The sequence below is a fragment of the Puma concolor genome, chromosome C1 (genome assembly GCF_028749965.1).
Source record: "Puma concolor isolate L17-30 chromosome C1, mPumCon1.1.hap2, whole genome shotgun sequence".
NCBI classification, from domain to species: Eukaryota; Metazoa; Chordata; class Mammalia; order Carnivora; family Felidae; genus Puma; species Puma concolor.
In genome coordinates, this window is record NC_141674.1 from 97,637,992 (window position 1) to 97,662,598 (window position 24,607).

Genomic DNA, 24,607 nt, shown 5'->3' on the forward strand with positions numbered 1-24,607 from the left:
AACTCACATTTTTTTTTCTTTATATCGGACTCCCTTTTAACGGGGACACTTTAATCCTAATGTTCCTCAAAAGAACTTATCATTAATGTTTTAGTTTTTAGTTTATCAAGTAATGCAAAAAATATACTTTTACTACTTTTTAAAATGATCCAACAATAGGGCCACCTGGCTGGCTCAGGCGTACAGCATGTGACTCTTAATCTTGAGGTCGCAAGTTCAAGCCCCACATTGGGTGTGGAGCCTAGTAATGGTTTTTTTTTAACAAAAAAAAAAAAAAGAAGAAGAAAAGAAATTTTTTTTAAATAAATAAAAAAAAAAAAAATCCAAAAATGCCAAAGGATCAGTAAGTACAAAATAGCAGCCCCCTCATTACCCCCCGCCCCTCCTCTCATCAAAAACAAATAACTTTCATCCTTTTTTTTTTTTTCAACTTTCTCTTGGTATTTACTTCCATACTTCTAAATAATGTTTATACTGCCATTATTTCATTTATTGATTTGAAAAATATTTTACCAATTCCTAATACAGCATGTAAGAATTTAGTTCTCTTATACAGCTAATCCTCACATCCTAACTTCCACCCCTGAAACATATATCCTTACAATATAGTTATATTCATTTTTGATAAATCAGTAATCAATAGTTATAATATGATCATCATGAAATACTATTCCCTGTAAGCCATATTTTATATTTTTATTCATGGTCAGTTAAAATATTTATCATTTTCAAATACTCAAATGCCAGAAAATTAATCAAAGTCTTTTATTTCTTAAAAAAAAAAATTTTTTTTTTTGGAAAGACCCTTCCCAGAACCTTCTATCTTCATGTTGTAATCAGATTAGTTGCTCTCCAGGCCTGCTGCACAGCTGACTGTAATGCAGGACTTCTCATTCTCACTGACAACCCCCTTCACCTCTGCGGTGAATCTCTAGCTCCTACACCTGTCTTCCTGAAGCACATCCTTCACACGCTTCCTGAGAAAGGGGTGACAGAAGATAACTTTTTTAATCCTTACATGTCTGAAAATGAATTCAGTCTACCCTTATGCCTAATTAAAGGTTACACTAGGTGTAGAATTCAAAGTTGTTAACAATTTTCCTTCAGGAATTAAGATATTGTTCTGTTTTCTAGCTTCCAATGTTGCTGTTGCAAACTCTGATTCCTGATCCTTTGAGCATGAAATTGTTTCTTTCCTCTGAATCTCCACTTTAATTCATGGTGTTCAGAAATTTCAGAATGATGTGCCTTGATAGGAGTCTTTTACACCTATTGTGCTGAAAATCCCTTCTATACGGAAATCAATGTCTTTCAGCTTTAAGGAAGTTTTCCTATAATTTATTTTCATATTTCTTCCCTCTAAGACTTAACTTTCTCTTCTATTTTCTACCTCTTTTGTCTTTTTATTCTGCTTTCCAGAAATTTCCTCAAATTTCTCTTAAATTTTTCATTTTGACTCTTTGGGTTCATTCCTTTCTATTCTCTTTTACTTTGGGGATTTAGTCAAATATCTAATAAACATTGGCTGTTTCCTTATATACTAGAATGAGGTGCTGAAAACCTGATGGACTAAGTATTCTACTTCAAGGTTTATACCCAAGACAAATGTGTATGTATTTCACCAAATAATGTGTATAAAATGTTCATAGAAGAATTATTTGTAAGAGCCCCAAATTGGAAACTACCCATCAACACTCATATGTTGCCCATCAATAGCAGAATGGGTAATTGTAGTGTTGTGCTAAATAAACTATAATTATACAACAACATGAATGAATCTCACAAACATAACACTGAACAGAACACATTAGATTAAAAAATGTATGTACTGTATAATTTCATTTATATAAAGTTCAAAAAGGTAAAGTTAATCTATAGCACTAGCAGTTGGGATACTGGTCTACCTCTGCTGGTAGCAGTGACTGGAACAGTATGTGAGGGAAGCTTCTATGGTACTGCTAATTATCCATCTCTTGATCTTAGTGCTTGTTGCACAGTTATGTTCAGTTTGTGGAAATTCCTCAATCTGTACATTGAAAATTCTGTTATATACATATAAGTATATCCATATTTCCTGAACACGTTTTACTTCAACAGAAATTTTTTTTTAATATAATTTATTGTCAAGTTAGCTAATATACGGTGTATACAGTATGCTCTTGGCTTTGGGAATAGATTCCCATGATTCATTGCTTACATACAACACCCAGTGCTCATCCCAACAAGTGCCCTCCTCAATGCCCATCAACCGTTTTCCCCTCTCCCCAGCACCCCCAATCAACCCTTAGTTTGTTCTCTTATGTTCTCTTTGTTCTAAGAGTCTCTTGTGATTTGCCTCCCTCTCTGTTTGAAACTATTTTTTCCCCTTCCCTTCCCCCATGGTCTTCTGTTAAGTTTCTCCAGTTCCACATGAGTGAAAATATATGATATCTTTCTCTGCCTGATTTATTTCACTTAGCATAATACCCTCCAGTTCCATCCACATTTCTGCAAATGGCAAGATTTCATTCTTTCTCATTGCCATGTAGTATTCCACTATATATATAAACCACATCTTCTTTATCCATTCCTCAGTTGATGGACATTTAGGCTCTTTCCATAATTTGGCTATTGTTGACAGTGCTGCTGTAAACATTAGGGTACATGTGCCCCTATGAATCAGCACTCCTGTATCCTTTGGATAAATTCCTAGTACTGCTATTGTTGGGTCATAAGGTAGTTCTATTTTTAATTCTTTGAGGAACCTCCATTCTGTTTTCCAGAGCAGTTGCACCAGTTTGCATTCCCACCAACAGTGCAAGAGGGTTCCCATTTCTCCACATCCTCGCCAACATCTATTTCCTGGGTTGTTAATTTTAGCCACTCTGACCGGTGTGAAGTGGTATCTCAGTGTGGTTTTGATTTGTATTTCCCTGATGATGAGCAATGTTGAGCATCTTTTCATGTATCTGTTGGGCATCTGGATGTCTTCTTTGGAAAGTGTCTATTCATGTCGTCTGCCCATTTCTTCACCGGATTATTTGTTTTTCAGGTACTGAGTTTGGTAAACTCTTTATAGATTTTGGATACTAACTCTTTATCTGATATGTCTAGAAATTCTTTAAAACTTATTGGAAGCTCTGTGTATATGAGCATAGCTTATAGATTTGGGGTTTCACTTCAGTGTAATCAACCAGCTAGAGGGAATCACCAAATGTCCATATCTGGAGGGATAGGAAGGCTACAGATTTCTGTGGTGGAAGTTCTGAGATTAAACCAACATGGGGCGGGGGGGGAGTCACAATTCTGGTTTTAGTATGATTCTTCCCTGCTCTTCGCTGTCCACAGACCCTCTCCAATTAATTTTCTCAGAATACCAGTGGTCTCCTTCATAAGGGGCACTGTTGCCTGTCTTTAAGGGATTGATGAGACTGGAGGTCCAACCTCTCTGTATACAAAGGTCATTTAATCCCCTATTTTTAGCCCTGTGGCTCACCTCTGCCTCACATAGAACCTTGGTGCATTCAAGTCCTAAGCCTCTCTGGGGAGCTTTGCAGGCCAACTGGCATTCTCCTATGCCCTCCTGACACTCTCTTCCATTCATTTTTTATCTTCCAAATATGTGTAGATTTCTCATTTGCTGAGACCTTCCTCCTCAATCTTTTTCCTTGACTTTGGGGAGGTACCCATTCTATACAACCCCTTTATGGATTCCTTTCATGTAACTTAGTGGTGATTCAGAAGGGAGAGATTATAAATGTGTATGGCTAATCTACCACATTTAACCTTAATAACCTTAATAACCTTAATAAAAATCTAGTCCTAAACTTTTTTTCAGGGCATGAAGAAAGAATCCTTTCAGGGCCTTTATCATCTACCACCTCAAATTAAAGCAGCTTAATTTGTGATGTTATTAGACATATATTCATTTCTCCTAAAAGATAAAAATGCATGAACTTTTATAGAGTACTTGCTACATCTCCAAGTTTCTAATGTTTCTTAAATTAATCATTATTGCTCCAAAGGGATGGCATTTACTCAATTTTATTAACATATAGACAACAGTTTTTTACAGGAAAAACTCAGGGCTTAAAAACCCTAATAACCTTGCTGTATATTATGAATCAAAAGTAAGTTTGTGAATTATCTTTTGTGTTTTAAACTCCTGGTTTGCCTAAAAGTTTTATTTCACTACTTCAAAACTTTTAAAAGATGGATTTTAATTTCATAATCAACATATATAAATGCTAAACAACTTTTAAAAATTAGGTATTTAACCTTTAAAATTAAAGTAAAAATTAAAGGTTACAGCCATTTGCTATTTCCCAATTTTAGACACTGAGCCAGTATTGATCTTCAGCTCTGTTTAACTAAATAAATGTAGTCATCTTTTTTTGGGGGGATGCAATGTTTCTACTTTTTAAATTAATTAATTAATTTAGTTAGCATATAGTGCAATGATGATTTCGGGAGTAGAATCCAGTGATTCATCCCCTACATATAACACCCAGTGCTCATCCCAACAAGTGTCCTCCTTAATGCCCCTTGCCCATTTAGCCCATGCCCCCACCCACAACCCCTCTAGCAACCCTCAGTTTGTTCTCCATATTTAAGAGTCTCTCATGTTTTGTCCCCCTCCCTGTTTTTGTATTGTTTCCCTTCCCTATGTTCATCTGTTTTGTACCTTAAACTCCACATGAGTGAAATCATATGGTATCTGTCTTTCTCTGACTTATTATGGTTAGGTTAATACCCTCTAATTCCATCCACCCAAACAAGTGGATCCTATGTTTCTATATAGTTCAACTACAAACTATAGATTTTACAGAAGAATGTTCTAAAACCTTAAATGTAATGAAATTAAATCTTGGAAGAAATCAAATTTTGAAAGTTAGACATTTCAGAGAAACAATCCTTTAAAAAACACATGCACTAATTTTTGAAATCTACATAATATCCATGGGAATAATAATTACCTTGGCTATATTCAAAAGCAGAAATTAAAATTTCAAAAGGAAAAACATCACTGCATTGTATTCTAACGGACAAAGACCCTGTGGACATTTGCATCAGTACAATTCCAACTAAAGAAGCTTTAAGTGCCTTAACTTTAGAGGCAAATTAATTTTTCTGCTTCCTTTGCTTTTTAGACTTTTCACCTTTAACATTATAGAATTAGAATTAGCATTAACTGGAGGCAATTACCAAACTATGAAAAACTCCCTTAGCAACAGAAATACATTAATTCGTTCACTTAGTCAACAAATATTCAACATGTGCCTTTACGTGCCAGATACTCCACCTGAGCTAGGTATACAGCAATAAGTCAAAACATAGCTCTATCTTCAAAAAGTGTACACTATAGAATTAGACGATAAAGCCAACGTATGAGGGTTGCTCAGGAAAATGCCTCCTGAACCTCCCTTACCATTTTTTCTGTCCTAAAGGGAGAGAAGTCATTAATAAACTTATGACCCCTGTTCTTGAGAGACATGAGAAAGCTACCACAATCCTCTGTACTTGTTTATGCAGAGGAAGAATAAAAAAACACGTGCCATGCTTTTAGGATTTTTCTGCTTTATCCTACACATTCCATAGTATAGGATTTTTCTGCTTTATCCTACACTTTCCATAGTATAATACAGTAAGAGGAAACATGCACCAAGCTCTATTCTAAGCACTTTACATTTACTTACATTAACTTGTTTAACTCATTTAATCCTCAGAACTGTCCTGTGAGACAGGTACCTCTGATTACCCTTGCTTTACTGAGGAGGAGACCAGGCACAGAGATTCTACCCCAGTCATTTTCCTTCCAAACCACGACATATCCTGCCCCTCATTAACTGGTACAAAATGCATTCCAAATCAATGTAGGGAGAGGATCTTTTGAGATCAAGCGAGACTGCTTGCCTCTGGAAGGTTCAGTGGGATTAAGCTCTGGGAGATGTGAGTGAATTTCCTTAGTGGACTCCATCTCTACCCTAAGAACCCGGGAGAAAGATCGCAGTAGAGAAGCAGGACAGCCCTGCCCTAGTTGCCAGAAAGGTGCTCTGGAAATTCTCTGCCCAGCCCCTGCTACAGCCTCTCCACCCGCTGCCCCCAACATAACTGTGCAACCCCACCAAGGATCAGAACCACCTGACCAGTGGAGCTCCTCCTTTTAGGCAGAGGGACAAAAGTACTGGCATTGCTGCAATATTGTCAGACCATTAATGTATTCAACAGGAAAAAAAGACAAGTGGAAACCCGATAACACATCTCCATCTTTTAGTGTGTTAAAATTTCCATCTTGTTGCCCATGAGAGAATCAAATTACTTTATAGTCAGCCACAGAAGGAAGTCCCCCAATTTAAGGGCAGATGATGAACAACGAAACAACGACAAGGCAAGTACAGCACTACTGGAACATGCACGAAGGGCCGCTCGGTCAGATTTAGAACTCAAAGAAAGATTTCCAAAAGAAAATATCTGACCTGAGACCTAAGGATGTGTGAGACTCTGGAAAGACAGACAAGGGGCATAGCACAAGGGAGAATAAAGGTAAGCATAAGAGAAGACCCAGAAATAAGAGATAGCATGACAAAAACTTAGGAAAGTTCAAGAAAGCCAAAGGAGAGTGGAAGTGAAAAGAGGTAAAGGTAAGGCGAGACAGAAGCAGGAAAGGTAAGAACCCAGGCTGTGAAGATTATAACTTGTTAAGAGTGTGTATGTATTTTATAACGGTACCAGGAAGTCAGGAAACAGCTTTAAATAGGAGAAAAACAATACCATTTATGTTAAAACAGGAACAAAGTAACCAGACGGTTTCAGTGATGTGAGGGCTGAGGAGACACTGGGCAGAGAGAACGGAGTTTTTAAAAAAAAAAAAAAAAAAAAAAAAGGCTGTTCCAGTAATTTAGATGAAGAGTGGATAAACTATCTGTAAAAGGCCAGACGGCATTGTAGGCCTTGCGGACTCCACCATCTCTGTGGCGACTACTGACCTCAGCCACAATTGCACCACAGCTGACCAAGGCACAGACAATAAATATGTAAAACACAGAGGTCCGCAGTGCAGTGCTCCCGCAGATTTGGCCTGCAGGCAGCAGCGTGCAGACAGAGGAGTGCAAACAGATCAGTCCAGGGAATTAGACACATAAATTGGGAAAAGTATTCATCGTCAAAAGTTTTAGAAGACAGAATCCAGAGGTCTTGGTAATCGAAAATGTGGGGTCAGTGGGAAGACGAAGCCACAGAAGAATTCAAACCCCAGCTTTGGCACTCCGGCTTCTCACAGGATGGAGAAGGCATGAGAAAGGACAGGACTGGGTCAAAGGAAGGAAGGTCACATTCTGCTCACACCCCACTTGCCAAGCTGGAAATCTGTGGGGCAGGGAAGGATTCTCCTCCCACAGGAAGGCACTGCAAGTCCCATGACAATAGGTGGAGACATAACAATGTTCTTACAGGTAGGGAACTGAATAATTAGGAAAACAAAGATAAGATAATACACATTTAAGTCTAGTGAACTCCAAAGTTCATGCCTAAATGTTGATGAGATTTGAGAGGTTTTGCTACTGGTATAAATAAAAGACAATGGCATATTCATAACCATTCATATACCTCTATGTCTATCAAACTATCCATTTATCTCAAATGTATTACATATATACATCTATCTTATTACCCAAGGAAGTTCATTTCCTCTTTTCTGGACAGTAAATTCTTCTAAATTAAATCTTTACTGCAATACTTATATTATGAGGCTAATAACAAAAAAAAAATACCCTTCCTTACTCCTAATTCCTCATTATTCTTTCTTATTTCTAAATAAGATGTGTACAGCGCTTTCATCGACTTTAGGTACTATCCATTCATTTCTTACCATTGTAGATGAGGAGACAGCTTTCTTAGCCTGTAAAGCGAGAATAATACATCTACTTCTATAGGATTGCAGTAAGGAAAGATCAGGAGTGCGTAGGTGGTGCTTAGGATAATGCCAGGCACATACTACATGCTAGGTATTAATGATGATTATTGTACCGCCGAACACACATACCCATGCCCTCGCAAACTATAGTTTCCCCCCAGATACAGTTTTACCCCAGTTTTAATTAAATCAGTGATTGATGTTTAGAGTGATGTGATTACATAAATATTGTTACCGGCTAAGCCAAGTAATCAATGATGACATCTCTTTTCTTAGAAATTTTGTTTGTCCTATAATTGTAACTGCCTCATTTTTTTTTTCTTTTTCCCCCTCCCTTAACTGAGGTATAATTGACAAAAATTGTATATATTTAAGGTGTACAATGTGACATTTCCATATACATTGACACTGTGAATCAAGCTAATTAACATATCCAATCACCTCACATAGTTGCCATTTTTTTTTTTTGTATGCTAGGAATGCTTGATTTCCAATTCAAGTATATAATACAGTATTATTAACTATAGTCATCATACTGTATGTTAGCTCTCTGGAACTTATTTACCTTATGAGTAAAAGTTTGTACCTTCTGACCAACATCTCTCCATTTCCTCTATCTCTTAACACCTGGTGACTATTCTACTCTGTTTCTAGGAGTCTAACTTGTTTACATTCCACATGTGAGACTGTGCAGTATTTGCTTTCTGTGTTTGGCCTGTTTCACTTTGCATAATGCTCTTCAGGTTCATCCATGTTACTGCAAATGGCAGGATTTCCTTTTTTTTTTTAAGATTGAGTAATATTCCATTATACACACACACACAAATACATAACACATTTTCCTTATTAATTCATCCATCAATGAACACTTAGGTTGTTTTCATAGCTTGGCTACTATGAATAATACCATGAACATGGGGGTGCAGAGATCTCTTTAAGATAATGATTTTATTTCCTTTGGACAAATACCCTGAAAAGGGATATCTGGATCAAATGGTAGTTCTATTTTTAATTTTTTGAAAAGCCTCCATAACGTTTTCCATAATGGCTATACCAATTTACATTCCCACCAACAGTACATAAAAGTTACCTATTCTCTACATTCTCACCAACACTTAACTATTTTTTGACTTTATTTTTTTTTAAGGTTACTTATTTATTTTGAGAGATAGAGAGAGGGGGAGGGGCAGAGAGAGAGAGAGAGGGAGAGGGGGAGAGAATTCCAAGCAGGCTTTGTACTATCAGCGCAGAACCCGGTGCAGGGCTTGAACTCATGAACCATGCATGAGATCATGACCTGAGCGAAAACCAAGAGTCAGATGCTTAACCGACTGAGCTACCCAGGCATCCCTTTTTTGACTTTCTGATAAGAGTCATCCTGGCAGGTAGGAGGTGATATCTTATTGTGGGTTTGATTTACATTTCCCTGATGACTCGTGATGCTAAACACCTTTTCATAAAGCCATTGGTAAATATATCTTCTTTGGAAAAATATCTGTTCAGGTCCTTTGTTTTTAATTGCATTACTTGTTTCTAACTATTGAGTTGTAGGAGTTCCTTGTATATTTTGAATATTAACCCCTTATCAGATATATGGTTTACAAATATTTTCTCCCATTCCACAGGTTGCCTTTATGCTTTGTTGATTGCTCCCTTTGCTAGGCAAAAACATTTTAGTTTGATGTAGTCCTACTTGTTACTTTTGCTTTTGTTGCCTGTATTTTTGTTGTCAAATCCAAAAAACTCATTGCCAAGACCAATGTCAAGGAGGTTTTCCCCTGCTTTCTTCTAGAAGTTATAAAGACTTACATTTAAGTCTTTAATTCACCTTGAGTTGATTTTTATGTATGGTATAAAATAAAGGTCCAATTGCATTCTTCTGCATTCTTCTGCATGGATATACCTATCCAGCATATCCAGCTGTTTTCCCAGCATCATTATTGAAGAGACTCCTTTTCCCATTGTATGTTTTTAGCACCTTAGCCAAAGATTAGCTGACTATGTACACATGGTTTTATTTCTGAGGTCTCTCTTTTGTCCCATTTATTCAGGTGTCTTCTATGCCAGTATCATAGTGTTTTGATTACTACAGCTTTGTAATAAAACTTGAAATCAGAAAGTGTGATGCCTCCAGCTTTGCTCTTAATTAATGCCTGTTTTAGCTATTTGGAGTTCCATATGAATCTTAGGCTTGTTTTTTCTCCATCTGCAAAAAACGCCATGAGAATTTTGATAGATTGTTTTTAATTGGTAGATCCCTTTGGGTAATACGGACATTTTAACAATATTAATTCTTCCAATCCATGAACATGAGATATCTTTCCATTTATTTGTGTCTTCTTCAGTGTCTTTCATCAATGTTTCATAGTTTTCAGTGTATAGATCTGTCACCTCTATGGTTAAATGTATTCCTAAATATTTTATTCTTTTGATGCTATTGTAAATGGAATTGTTTTCTTAATTTCTTTTTGAATACTTCATTGTTAATTTATAAAATTTTTCATTTTCATTGTTTTTCATTTGATTTCTTCTTTGACCTATCAGTTGATCAAGAGTACACTGTTTAATTTCCACATATTTGTGAATCTTCTAGTTTTCCTCCTGTTATTGATTTCTAATTTAATACCACTGTGGTCAGAAAAGGTACCTGAAATATATTCAATCTTCTTAAATTTGTTAAGACTTGTTTTATGACTTTGTTTTAAGACTTGTTTTAAGACTTGTTGTATGATCTATCCTGGGGAAGTTTCCATGTGTGCTTGAAGAGAATGTGCACTGCTGCTGCTGTTGGACAGAATGTTCTTTCGATGTCTATTAGTTCTATACGGTCTATTCAAGTCCAATGTTTCCTTGATGATTTTTCTCTCTGGATGATATATCCATTGCTGAAAGTAGGGTACTGAAGCTCCCAATGATTACTGTATCATTGTCTATTTCTCCCTTTCAGTCTATTTATATTTGCTTTATATATATGGGTGCTCCTACATTGGGTGCATCAATATTTACAAATGGTATATTCTCATTGTGTTTTTTTCTTGTTGTGATTGTTCTTAGTATAGAGAAATGCAACAGATTTCTATGTATTGATTTTGTATCCTGCAACTTTATTGAATTCATTTATTATCATTGTCTTTGGTGGAATCTTTAGGGTTTTCTAAATATGATATAATATCATCAGCAAAAAGTAACAGTTTTACTTCTTCCTTTCTGATTTGGATGCCTTGTATTTCTTTTTCTTGCCTAATTGTTCCGGCTGGGACTTCCAATACTATGTTGAGTAAAAGTGAAAAAAATGGGCATCCGGTCTTGTTCCTGGTCTTAGAGGAAAAGCTTCCAGCTCTTCACCATTGAGAATAATGTTAGCTGTGGGCTGTGAGATCTTGCCTTTTGCAACAACACGGATGGACCTTAGGGCATTATGCTAAGTGAAATAAGTCAGAGAAAGACAAATAACTTCTGATCTATCTTAAATGTGGAATCTAAAAAAAACAAAACACGGGCGCCTGGGTGGCTCAGTTGGTTAAGCGTCCGACTTCAGCTCAGGTCATGATCTCACTGCTTGTGAGTTCAAGCCCCACGTCAAGCTCTGTGCTGACAGCTCAGAGCCTGGAGGCTGCTTTAGATTCTGTCTCCCTTTCTGGCCATCCCTGGTTTGCACTCTCTCAAAAATAATTAAATATTTTTTTTTATTTTTTTAATAAAAATAAGTAAATACAAATAAATAAACAAAACAATACAAACAAACCAAGCTCATACATACACAAAACAGATTGGTGGTTGCAAGAGCTGGGGGTAAGGGTGGGAGAAATGGGTTAACTGGATTTTTCTATTAGTTTAAATAAATGGAATAAAAATTAAAGGTAATGAGGAAACACTGGCCTCAAAAGACACATTAGATATGATGGACTTAACAGATATGTGCAGGACATCCCATCCACAAGCAACAGAATATACATTATCCAGTGTACATAAAAAATTCTCCAGGATAGATCATATTAGGCCACAAGTCTAATAAAATTTAAGAAGAATGAAATTATGTATGTGGAGATTAAACAACGTGCTAATAACCAATGAGTCAAAGAAGAAGTCAAAAGAGATATTTAAAACTTTGAGAACAAATGAAAATAAAAATACAACATACCAAAACTTAGGGGATGAAACAAAAGCAATCCTAAGAGGGAAGTTCATAGTAATAAATGCCAACCTACATTAGTAAAGAACCCTAACAAATTAACAACACTTTACATCTCAAGAAACTAGAAAAGAGGAACAAGCAAGCTCAAAGTTAGTAGAAGGAAACCAGCAAATATCAGAGCAGAAATAAATGAAATAGAGACTAAAAAGATAATAGAGAAGACCAATAAACCCAGAGCTAGTTTCTTTTAAAAGATAAACAAAATAAACCTTCAGCTAAGCTAGACTTACCAAGTTGGGGGCAGGGGTGAGAGGACTCAAATAAACAGAACCAGAAATGAAAGAGGAGATGTTACAACAGATACCATAAGAAAAAAGGATCAAAAAAAAAAAAACAAAAAAACACAAAAAACTAACATGAACAATTATATACCAACAAATTGGGCAGCCTAAAAGGATAAACTCCTAGAAACACAACCTCCCAAAACTGAATCAGGAAGAAATAGAAAATTTGAACAGACTGATTAATAGTAAGGAGACTGAATCAGTAATCAAAATCCTCCCAGTCAAAAAAAATTCCTGTAGGGGCACCGGGGTGGCTTGGTCAGTTGAGCATCCGACTCTTGGTTTCGGCTCAAGTCATGATCTCACAGTTCATGAGTTCAAGCCCCACATCAGGCTCTACGCTGATGGCATGGAGCCTGCTTGGGATTCTCTCTCTCTCCCTCTCTCTGCCCTTCCCCTACTCATGCTCTCTCTCTCTCAAAATAAATAAACTTAAAAAATATTATACATTAAAAAAAAATTCCTGTACCAGATGGCTTCACTAGTAAATTCTACCTACCAAACATTCAAAGAATTAATACCAATCCTTCTCAAACTCTTTCAAAAATTAGAAGAGGTGGGAATGCTTCCAAACTCATTTTATGAGGCCAGCATTACCGTAATACTAACACCAGACAAGGACACTACAAGAAAATAATAGGCCAATATCCCTGATAAACACAGATACAAAAATTCTCAGAAAAAATATTAGCAAACTGAATTCAACAATAAATCAAAAGGATCATACACCACAACCAAGTGGGATTTATTCCAGGGATGCAAGGATGGTTCAACATCCACAAATCAATGTAATATATGACACTGACAAAATTAAAGATCAAAATGATACTATCATCTCAACAGATGCAAAAAAAAAAAAAAAGCATGTTGACAAAATTCAACATCCATTTATGATAAAAACTCTCAACAAAGTGGGTATAGAGGGAATGTACCTCAACATAATAAAGGCCATATATGGCAAGCCTCATTTTCTCACTCAATTTTCTGCATATACATTACTAATTCATCTTGAAACTCCCTATAAGTGTTACAAATCTGCTCCAAATATGCTAAAACACAACAAATACCAGTTTCTTTCTTTCCCCCTGGAAGATGTCCGTATCACAGTTTTCTGTCCTCTTGCTTCTTTCTGGTCTCATTGCTTTCTAGGCCTGATATAAACTGCCATCCTGGGACACCTCTTAATTATCCTGGAATTCCCTTAACCTCTCTCTGTGCTGGCTATCCTGTTTCCTGGTACTATGGATTCCCCTTTTATGGGTTACTCATTTCATTCTAATACACTACATGTCTTCCCATGCTTTCTGAAAGGGGACATAAGGTTTTGAAACTCTGAAGACCTGAATATATCTTCATGTGGTGCCTTATACTTGGTTAATAAACTCAGCATAAAAACCCCCATAGTATGGGGTTCAAAGCGCATCCAGGTTGTTGTACACATCCACACCAGGAAGGTGATGCACCCCAACTCCACAGGCACAGAAGCTCCTATGCTCTGGATCCTCCCAGACCTTGCCCTCTGTATCTCTTTATCTGGCTGTTCATCTGCATCCATTATGATATCCTTTAGTAAACTTGTGAATCTAAGTAAGTGTTTCTGAGTTCTGTAAGCCACCCTAGCAAATTAATCAAACCTGAGGAGCAGATCATGGGAACCTGATTTGTAGCCAAGTAGGACAGAAAGTTGTGGGGAACCTGGGGACCTACTACTTAAGACTGGTATCCAAAGTGGGACTGAGCCTTTAATGTGTGGGAGCTGACACTATCTCTAAGTAGACAGTGTCAGAGCTGAGTTAAATTGTAGGACTCCTGGGTGGTTTCAGGGAGAAGTGCATGGTGTCGGGGAAAACTTCCACATGGTTGGTGACACAGCAAAGTGTTTGGTGTGAGAATAGTGCAAGAGACTCACAGGAGAAACAAGGTAGACTTTAATTAAGTTCTGAAATATGATACTGCTCCTTAGTAAAGGTGTTAATCGCTCAAAAGATCCTTTCAGCAACATAAGAAAGGCCATCTATGACAAACCCACAGCTCATATCATATCAGCAGTAAAAAGCTGAAAGCTTTCCTTCTAAGATCAGGAACAAGACAAGGATGTCCCCTCTCACCACTTTTATTCAACACAGTACTGACTGGACCTCCTAGCTGTGGCAATCAGACAAGAAAAAGAAATAAAAGGCATCCAAATTGGTAAGGAAGGAGTAAAACCATCCTTATTTGAAGATTACATAATATTATATCTAGAAAATCCTAGACTCTGCCCAAAACTATTAGAATAAATGAATTCAGTAAAGTTGTAGGGCATAAAGTTAATATACAAAAATTTGTTGCATTTCTCTCTACCAATAACTACTACAGAAAGAGAAATTTTAAAACAAACTCACTGTTGATTTCATCAAAAAGAATAAAATACCTAGGAACAAATTTAACCAAGGAGGTGAAAGACCTGTATTCAAAAACTTTTAAGCCACTGATTAAAGAAACTGAGGATGACACAAATAAATGAACAGATATGCCATGGCTCACGAATTGGGATAGTACTGTTAAGATGTCCATACTATCCAAAGCAATCTATGGATTCAGGGCAATCCCAATCAAAATAGCAATAGCATTTTTCACAGAACCTGAAAAAACTAATCCTAAAATTTGTATGGAGCCCCAAAAGACCTCAACTAGCCTAAGCAACCTTGAGAAGAAAACCAAAGCTGGAGGTATCAGAATACCAGATTTCAAAGTATACTACAGAGCTATAGTCATGAAAAGCGTATGGTTCTGGCACAAAAACAAACCATAGATCAATGGAACAGAATAGAGGGCCTAGAAATAAACCCACACTTGTATGGTCAATTCATCTACAACAAAGGAAGCAAGACTACACAATGAGAAAAACAGTCTCTTCAATAAATGGTTAGGGAAAACTGGACAGCTACAGGAAAAAGAATTTAACTTGACCACTTTCTTCTACCACATCCAAAGATAAACTCAAAATGCATTAAAGACCTAAATATACGACCTGAAACCATAAAACTCGTAAAAGAAAACATAAGTGGTAAACTCTTAGACACTGGTCTTAGCAACATACTTATTAATATGTCTCCTTGGGCATGGACAACAAAAGCAAATATAAACAGGGGGACTACACCAAAATAAAAAGCTTTTGCTCGGTGAAGGAAACCATCAACAAAATGAAAAAGCAACTTACTGAATGGGAGACAATATCTGCAAATAATATATTCAATAAGGGAATAATATCCAAAATATATAAATAATCACAGAATTCAATACCAAAAAACTAAATAAAATCCAATTAAAAAATGGGCAGAGAAACTAAATAGGCATTTTTCCAAATACATATACAGATGGCCAATAGACACATGAAAAGATGTTCAAAATCACTGATTACCGGGGAAGCAAATCAAAACCACAATGAGATGTCATCTCACACCCGTCAGAATGGCTAGTATCAAAAAGACGAAATAATAGGTGTTGGCAAAGTTGTGGAGAATAGGGAACCCTTGTGCAATGTTTGTGGGAATGCAAACTGGTGTGGCCACTACTACTACAGAAAACAGTATAGAGGTTCCTCAGAAACTTAGGAGAAATTCCATCCAATCCAGCAATTCTATTTCTGGGTGTATACCTGAAGAAAACAAAAACACTAATTCAAAAAAAGATATATGCAACCCTATGTTTGCTACAGTGTTACTGAGAACAGCCTAGATATGGAAGCAACCTAAGTGTCCGCTGATAGCTGCATGAATAAAGATATATGGTAAATACATACAATGGAATATTAGTGAGCCATAAAAAAAAAAAAAAAAAAAAAAAAAAAGAATGAAATACTGCCATTTAGGGCAACATGGATGGACCTAGAGCTAAGTGCAGTTAAGTCAGACAAAAAATACATGACTTCACTTATGTGTAGAATCTAAAGAACAAATGGACAAACAAATTACAGAAAGAGACTTACAAATACAGAGGATAAATGGGGGTTGCCAGAGGAAAGGAGGATTGGGGCTGGGCAAAACAGGTGAGGGGGATTAAAAGGTACAAACTTCCAGTTACAAAATGAGTAAGTCACGGGGATGTCAAGTACAGCATAGTGAATACAGTCAAGAATATCATACTTTTATGGTGACAAATGCTAACTGCACTTATCATGGTGCATTTTATAATGTATACAAACGTCAAATCAGTGTGTAATATACCTATAACTAATATAGATATTTTTAAAAATCCTTCCAATTTGGAAATGTGTGTATTTAAGTTCTGGGAAAGGTATTATTTATTTGATAATTTCTTCCCCTCCATGTCTTTCCTTTTTTCTGGAACATCTATCTATTAGCTGTCAGGCTTCCATTATGAACTGTACTCACTTTCCTATTTTCTTCTTTTTTTTTTTTAATTTTTTTAACATTTATTTATTTTAGAGATAGAGAGAGAAAGAGTATGAGTGGGAGAGGGGCAGAGAGAGAGGGAGACACAGAATCTGAAGCAGGTTCCAGGTTCCAAGTTGTCAGCAAAGAGCCCGATGTGGGGCTCAAACTCACAAACTGCTAGATCATGATGTGAGATGAAGTCAGATGCTTAACTAAGCCACCCAGGCTCCCCTCTATTGTCTTTTTCCTTGTTTTTTGTTTTTTGTTTTTTGTTTTTTTTTTGTATAATTTTTCAGAGAAATAGCTGCAACTTTACCTTCCAACTTTTCTACTAAGCTTATTGGTTACTTTTGCTTTCTGGTTCTCTTACTTTTTCATCCTCAGTCCATTTTTTTCTTTTTCTTTTTTTTTTTTTTAAGTATACAGTTCTTTATATATATTAATTATATCTTTAAAAATAGCATTCTTATGATTCCTTTGTCATTTCTTTTATCTCTTTCCTTCTTTTTCTTTAGGTCTCAAATATTTGATGATCTTCAACTATCCATTTACATTTAAAAGTAACGGACGCCTGGGGGGCTCAGTCAGTTAAGCATCCAACTTCAGTTCAGGTCATGATCTTGAGGTTTGTGGGTTCAAGTCCTGCATCAGGCTGTCCACTCTCAGCACAGAGCCTGCTTTGGATCTTCTGTCTCCCTCTGTCTCTACCCCTCCTGTTCTCTTTCTCTTTCTCTCTCTCTCTCTCAAAAATAAATAAACATTAAAAAAAAAAAAAAAAGTGAGGCACTAACATGCTGAATGTGAGCTCAGCGTGCAAAGAGTGAAGCTTGTTAAACAGCAGGCCTCACCATAAACAGCCATTTCATTTCCAGTATGTTTAGGTCTTCTTAGCTGGCCAGTTTCTGCAAAAGGCAATCCCAGTCTTCTGTTGGAGATTATAAACCTGGCCACCAGATTTCTACTTAATCTCCATTATTAGTGCAGTATTTCACACCATTCTAACTTTGTGTCTGGTGTTCCAGAATCCAGAACTTCTCTGGCTCAGCCTCTCCAGAAAGCAAGCTTCAATCCAACCTTCTGTCAGGGGAAGATAAGGGTATCTACGTGACCATGTAGAATAAGGAAAATGATCTGGGGACAGATCAACTGACACTTATAAATAAGCTCAAACAATCCAGTTCCACCTCATTAATTCCTAAGTCTTTTAGAAATTAAATAGAGGAGTTTTCAACAGAAAGCTCACTTGTTTCCTACTGGCATTCCCTATTACAGACACTTACATTCTTACTTTCTTCACTTTCCAACTTTCAAAATTGTGTTAATAGCTCTGACTTATAGTCTTCTCTCCCATTCTTTTAAACCTTGAGGGCCGATATCTTTTTCTTATTCATTATAATTTAAAAAAAAAATTTTTTTAAATGTTTGTTTATTTTTGAGAGAGACAGAGTACAAGCAGGGGAAAGGCAGAGAACCTCTGAAGGAGGTCCAGGCTCCGCGCTGTCAGCACAGAGCCCAATGCAGAGCTCGAACCCATGAACCATGAGATCATGACCTGAGCTGAAGTTGGGCACTTAACTGACTGAGCCACCCAGGTGCCCCTTATTCATTGTAATTTTAGAGGGATTTCAGAAGAAATCAGATGGGGATCAAGGCACATATTTAAATCATCATCTTCAATGAGGAATCTCATCTGTCATGTCCCTACCATCCAGCTTAACAAACTAAAACATTACAAACACAGTTGAAGTCACTTTTGTGTTTATGATTATTAGCCTTTTAAAATTTTGTAGGCAGAAAAATAAAAATATTCTAGGTATAAAATCATATCATTTTCAAACACTGAGTTTCATTATTCTAATATTAATTAGAAAAAAAATCAAAGAATAAAAAAAAACGCAGGGGCACCTGGGTGGCTCAGTCGGTTAAAGCATCCGACTTCGGCTCAGGTCACGATCTCGCAGTTCACGGGTTCATGCCCCGTGTCAGGCTCTGTGCTGACAGCTCAGAGCCTGGAGCCTGCTTCAGATTCTGTGTCTCCCTCTCTCTCTACCCCTCTCCTGCTTGCACTCTGTCTCTCTCTGTCTCAAAAATAAACATTAAAAAAAATTTTTTTAAATAAAAAAAATAATGCAAAGAGATACATGCACCCTGGTATTTATAGTAGCATTACGTACAATAGCCAAATCATGGAAACAGCCCAAGTGTCCATCAACTGATGAATGGATAAAGAAGATGTGGCATATGTGTATACAATGGAATATTACTCAGCCCTATAAAAGAATGAAATCTTGCTATCTGCAACAACATTGATGGAGCTAGAGAATATTATGCTAAGTGAAATATGTCAAAGAAAGACAAATACCATATGATTTCATGGTAGTCATGAAGTCATGTGGACTTTAAGAAAACAAAACAGGGGCGCCTGGGTGGCGCAGTCGGTTAAGCGTCCGGCTTCAGCCAGGTCACGATCTCGCGGTCCGTGAGTTCGAGCCCCGCGTCAGGCTCTGGGCTGATGGCTCGGAGCCTGGAGCCTGTTTCCGATTCTGTGTCTCCCTCTCTCTCTGCCCCTTCCCCATTCATGCTCTGTCTCTCTCTGTCCCAAAAAAAATAAATAAAAACATTGAAAAAAAAATTTAAAAAAAAAAAAAAAAAAGAAAACAAAACAGATGAACAAAGGGGAAAAAAAAAGAGAGAGATAAACCAAGAAATAGACTCTTAACTATACAGAACAAACTGATGGTTAACAGTGGGGAGGTGGGTGAAGGGATGGGTTAAATCAGGGATTAAGGAGGGTGCTTGTGATGAGCACTGGATGATGTATGAAAGCGTTGAGTCACTATATTGTACACCTGAAACTAATATTATATATGTTAACTGAATAGAATTTAAATTAAAACTTAAAAAAAATTTTAAATAAGTGCACCTGGGGGTGCCTGGGTGGCTCAGTCGGTTGAGTGTCGGACTTCGGCTCAGGTCATGATCTCGTGGTCTGTGAGTTCGAGCCCCGTGTCAGGCTCTGTGCTGACAGAGGCTGGAGCCTGTTTCGGATTCTGTGTCTCCCTCTCTCTCTCTGCCCCTCCCCCACTCATGCTCGCTCTCTCTCTCTCTCTGTCAAAAATAAATAAACATTAAAAAAAAAATAAGTGCACCTGGGTGGCTCAGTCAGTTAAGCGCCCGACTTCAGCTCAGGTCATGACCTCACAGTTCGTAGGTTCAAGCCCCTTGTGGGGCTCTGTGCTGACAGCTCAGAGCCTGGAGCCTATTTCGAATTGCATCTCCCTTTCTCTCTGCCCCTCCCCCACTTGTATGCACGTATGCACTCTCTCTCTCTCTCAGAAATAAACATTAAATTTTTTTAAAATTTTTAAATAAAAAATAAAAAGAAAAAACAATATTAATTAGAATGCTCATCTTAGCAAATATATCCCAAGGGATATGGGAGTGACTAAGGTGAGCTTCATCACTGAAAATAATGTTAGACCTTAAATTCAATATATTCTCCCAATTAAGAAATTTTAGAAGACAATTGTCATTGGGAATATGTATGAAATTCTTGTGTATAACATTATGATTTCTCCTAATTTTTTCTATTGGTGTGACTTAAGAAAATAGCTATATTGAGATATAATTCACATATTATAAAACTCACCCATTTTCAGGTGTGTAGTTTTAGTAATTAACAAACTTAGATTTCTAGTGTATTTATATAGTTGTGCAACTATCATCACATTCAAGCTTAAGAACATTTCCATCAATTCAAAAGCAAGAATGGCAATAAGTCTCTGTTCCTATCCCCCAGCCACAGGCAACCACTAATCTGCTTTCTAATCTATAGATTTGCCTTTTGTAGAAATTTCACATAAACTGAATTACACAATATATAGTCTTTTGTGTCTGGTTCCTTTCACATAGCATAACATTTTTGAGGTTCATCTATGTTGTAACATGTATTAATAGTTTTTGGGGGTTGTTTATTTTGAGAGAGAGACAGAGAGAGAGAAAGAACACACATGCACGCGTGAGTGTGTGAGCAGGGGAGAGGCACTGAGAGAGAGGGAGAGAGAGAATCCTAAGGAGGCTCTGCACTGATAGCACAGAACCCTACACTGGGCTCGATCTCACAAACCATGACACTTAACCAATTGAGCCACCCAGGCTTCCCTATATTAATAGTTTTAACTGCTGAGTTGTATCCCATTGCGTAGATAAAACACATTTGTTTCTCCACCTACCAATTGATAGACATTTGGAATTTTTTCTAGTTTTTGGCGATTATGAACAGTATTGCTATGAACATTTGCATGTGCTCGTGTGTTTTTATTTTTCCTGGATAGATCCCCAGGAGTGGAAATGGAAATGCTAGGTCATATGTGAAGTACAGGTTTAATTTTTTAAGAAACCACCAAACTATTTTCCACTTTCCATTTCCACCAGCATTGTACAAGCATTCTAATTCCTGCATGCCATTCTAACAAGTTAATGGTAGTATCTCCCTATGGTTTTAATTTGTACTTCCCTAATGACTAATAATGTTGAGCATCTTTTCTTGTGCTCATTAACCATTCATATGCTTTCTTTGGTGAAATATCTACTCAAGTATTTTGCCCATTTTTATATTGGTTTTTTTGATGAGTTGTAGTTTTCTTACTGAGTTGTAAGAGTTCTTTATATATTATACAAACACTGTATTATATACACACACACACACACGTTATATATATGTATAATATTTTCTCCCAGCATATGGCTTGCTTTCATTTTTCAGTGGGATATTCTGAAGATAAATTTTAAATTTTTATGAAGCCCAACTTATCAATCTTTCCTTTATAGATATGTTTTTAAGAAATCTGTCCTATTCCAAGGTCACAAAGATCTTCTATCTTTTCTTCTAGAAAATCTATACTTTAGATTTTACAGTTAAGTGTATGGTCCATTTTAATTGGTTTTTGTGTGTGATGTGAGGTAAAAATCAAAGCTCATTTTTATACATGTGGATATCCAATTGTTCCAGTGCAATTTGTTGACAACACTATCATTTCTCCCTTGAAATGCTTTGGCATCTTTGTCAAAAACCAACTTATCAAAACCATAAGGATGTATTTCTAGATACTCTATCCTGTTGCATTGATCTATTTATTACTCATGCCAATACTATATTTCCTGGATTACTATAGCTTTATAGTAAATTTTGAGATCCAGTAATGTAAGTACTCCAAGTCTTTCTTATTTTTAAACTTTTTTTGAATATTCTAAGACCTCTGCATTCTTTATTGATTTTAGACTTAGCTCATCAATTTCTACCAAAAAAGAAAAAAAAGGCTATTGGAATTTTGAAAGGATTATATTGAATCTGTAGACGCATTTGCAGAGAACTGCCACCTTAACAATAAACTTAACAATATTGAGTCTTTCAGATCATGAACGTGAAATGTTACTCTATTTATTTAGATCTTTAATATCTCTTAGCAATGTTTTGTAGTTTTCAGTGGACAGGTCTTATACTTTCTATGTTAAACTTATTCCTAAGTACTGTATTCTTTTTTAGCTATTTGAATGAATCCTTTTCTTAATTTCACTTTTGGATTAGTCATTGCTGGTTTTTAAAAATACATGACTTCTGTTTATTGACCTGGATTCTAAAGACCTTGCTATACTCATTTGCTAATGTTAGTAATTTTTTGTAGGTGCCTTAGGATTTTCTAAATATGGGTACATATCAGGAATGAAGGCAATTTTTTCTTTTCTATCTCAATGCTTTTTATTTCTTTTCCTTCCCTTACAGCACTGGTTAGCAATGTTAAATAGCTGTGGTGAGAGCAGACTTCCTTGCTTTGTTCCTGATTTTAGGAGCAAATTACTTTTTTTTTTTTTTTTAGAGGAAATTACTTTTTATTTCTAGTTTATTGTTAATGGGCATTAAATTCTGTCCAATGCTTTTTCTGTCTCTAATGAGATCATGCAGTTTTGTCCTTTATTCAATTAATATGGTATATTAATTTATTTTCAAATGTTAAACCAATGTTCATTCCTAGGATAAACCCCACTTGTTCCCAGTAGATAGTCCATTTTATATGTTGTTGAATTTGGTTTGCTAATCTTTTCTTAAATATTTCACACCTACGTTCACAATGAATTTTGTGATGTCTTTGTCTGGCTTTAGAATCAGGATAATACCGGGCTCATAAAACGAGTTGAGAAGTGTACTTCCTCCTGTTTTCTGAGTTTCTGTAGGTTTCTGTAGTATATCTGTTCTTGACTTAATTAATTGCTATTCATCCTTCAGATCTCATTTGAAGTATCAATTCCTTAGCGAAGGCTTCTCTGACCACCTTGACTAAGTCCATTTCCCTTGTCGTAAGTATAATAGTTTGTAAAGAACAGCTGTCCTTCTTAGCATTTATTACGAATTTTTATTCACTAAGAGAATTTTTATTGTTCCTCTCCCACTTTAAGCTCCATGCAAAGAAAAATACTGAGCGTTTTTGCTCATCATTATGTAGACATTAGTACCTAGTCTACTACCTGACATATGGTAGGTAGGTGCTCAACAAATATTTAGCAATTGAAGAATACATAATGACTGCCTTTGTTTTATTTTTGGTATTTCTTTCCCTTCTTGGAATTACTGTTTTGTTTCTCTAGATTCTTCATATTTTAACTTGAATCTCTATAACTCTTCCTAGTCAATCTAGACATTTTTTTGTTCATATATACATTTTTAGAGTAATATAATTTTATCAAGTATTACTTCAGAAACATTCCATAGATTTTGTTGTAATGTCTAGTCTTCAAAAACACAAACACGATGTGGCTCCTCTCTTCGAAAACCATGAAAAATTTTCTGTTTTCTACAGAATAGTATGACAATTTCTTAGTAAAGCATTCAAGTCAGCTCCAAACTGATTTATGGCCTATCATCTCATCTATATACCTTATACTCCAACCAGATAGGGTTACTTGCTCTTCTCTTAAATACTATACTTCTGTTCATAAGTACTTTTCTTCTTATGCTCAGCACCTAGCAAAATCCTTAAACACAGTAGCTCAGAAAACGTTTGCAGAAGAGTTCATACACTTTTCATAACCCAAGTTAAGATTTTTTTTAATTTACATCTTCTATAATTTTGAAGTTTTTTTTAACTGAAATAATCACTATTTTTATTGCCATGTTCCCACATTTGCAAATTTTTCTCTTTTCAGTGGTAATAACCTTTTAATCTGTTTTACTACTTTTTTATTGAGGTATAATTAACATACAGTTTCAGGTTACAATGTAATGATTCAACAATTCTGTATGCTACTTATCACACTAAGCATCCTCTTAATCCCCTTGATCTATTTCACCCATCTGCCACCCACCTCCCCTCTGGCAACTACCAGTTTGTTCTCTGTATTTAAGAGTCTCTTTGGTCTTTTTTGTTTCCTAAAATCCACATGAGTGAAATCATGTGGTATTTGTCTTTCTTTTTCTGACTCATTTCACTTAGCATTATACTCTCCAGGTCCATCCACCTTGGACCATCCACTATATATATATGTTATATATATATATATAATCCATTCATCTACTGATGGACATTTAGGTTGCTTCTATATCTTGGCTATTGTCAGTGGTGCTTCAATAAACACAAGGGTGCATGCAATTTTTCAAATTAATGTTTTTGTTTTCTTTGGGTAAATACCCAGTAGTGAAATTACTGGATCATGTAGTGATTCTATTTTTAATTTTTTGAGCAATCTGCGTACTGTTTTCCACAGTGGCCACACCAATTTACGTTCCTATCAACAGTGAACGAGGTTCCTTTTTCTTCATATCTTCATCAGTACTTGCTGGGTCTTGTGTTTTTTATTTTAGCCA

At 36.2% G+C, this 24,607-nt stretch overlaps 1 protein-coding gene across 7 annotated transcripts in view; it reads right to left on the reverse strand.

The window, feature by feature from the left end:
• PHTF1 (putative homeodomain transcription factor 1) overlaps nucleotides 1–24,607 on the reverse strand; it is a 91,303-nt gene that overhangs the window by 62,602 nt on the left and 4,094 nt on the right. For 4 of the 7 annotated variants that reach the window (XR_015254997.1, XR_015254996.1, XR_015254998.1 and 1 more), the window contains exon 4: nucleotides 7,847–7,876. The exons of the other annotated variants lie outside the window; for them this stretch is intronic. Coding sequence is in view for 1 of the 4 variants with exons in the window: in XM_086717876.1 (XP_086574002.1) it covers nucleotides 7,847–7,876 (30 nt within the window). In the remaining 3 variants the exon portion in view is untranslated. The remainder of the gene's footprint in view (nucleotides 1–7,846; nucleotides 7,877–24,607) is intronic. 7 annotated transcript variants of the gene reach the window in all.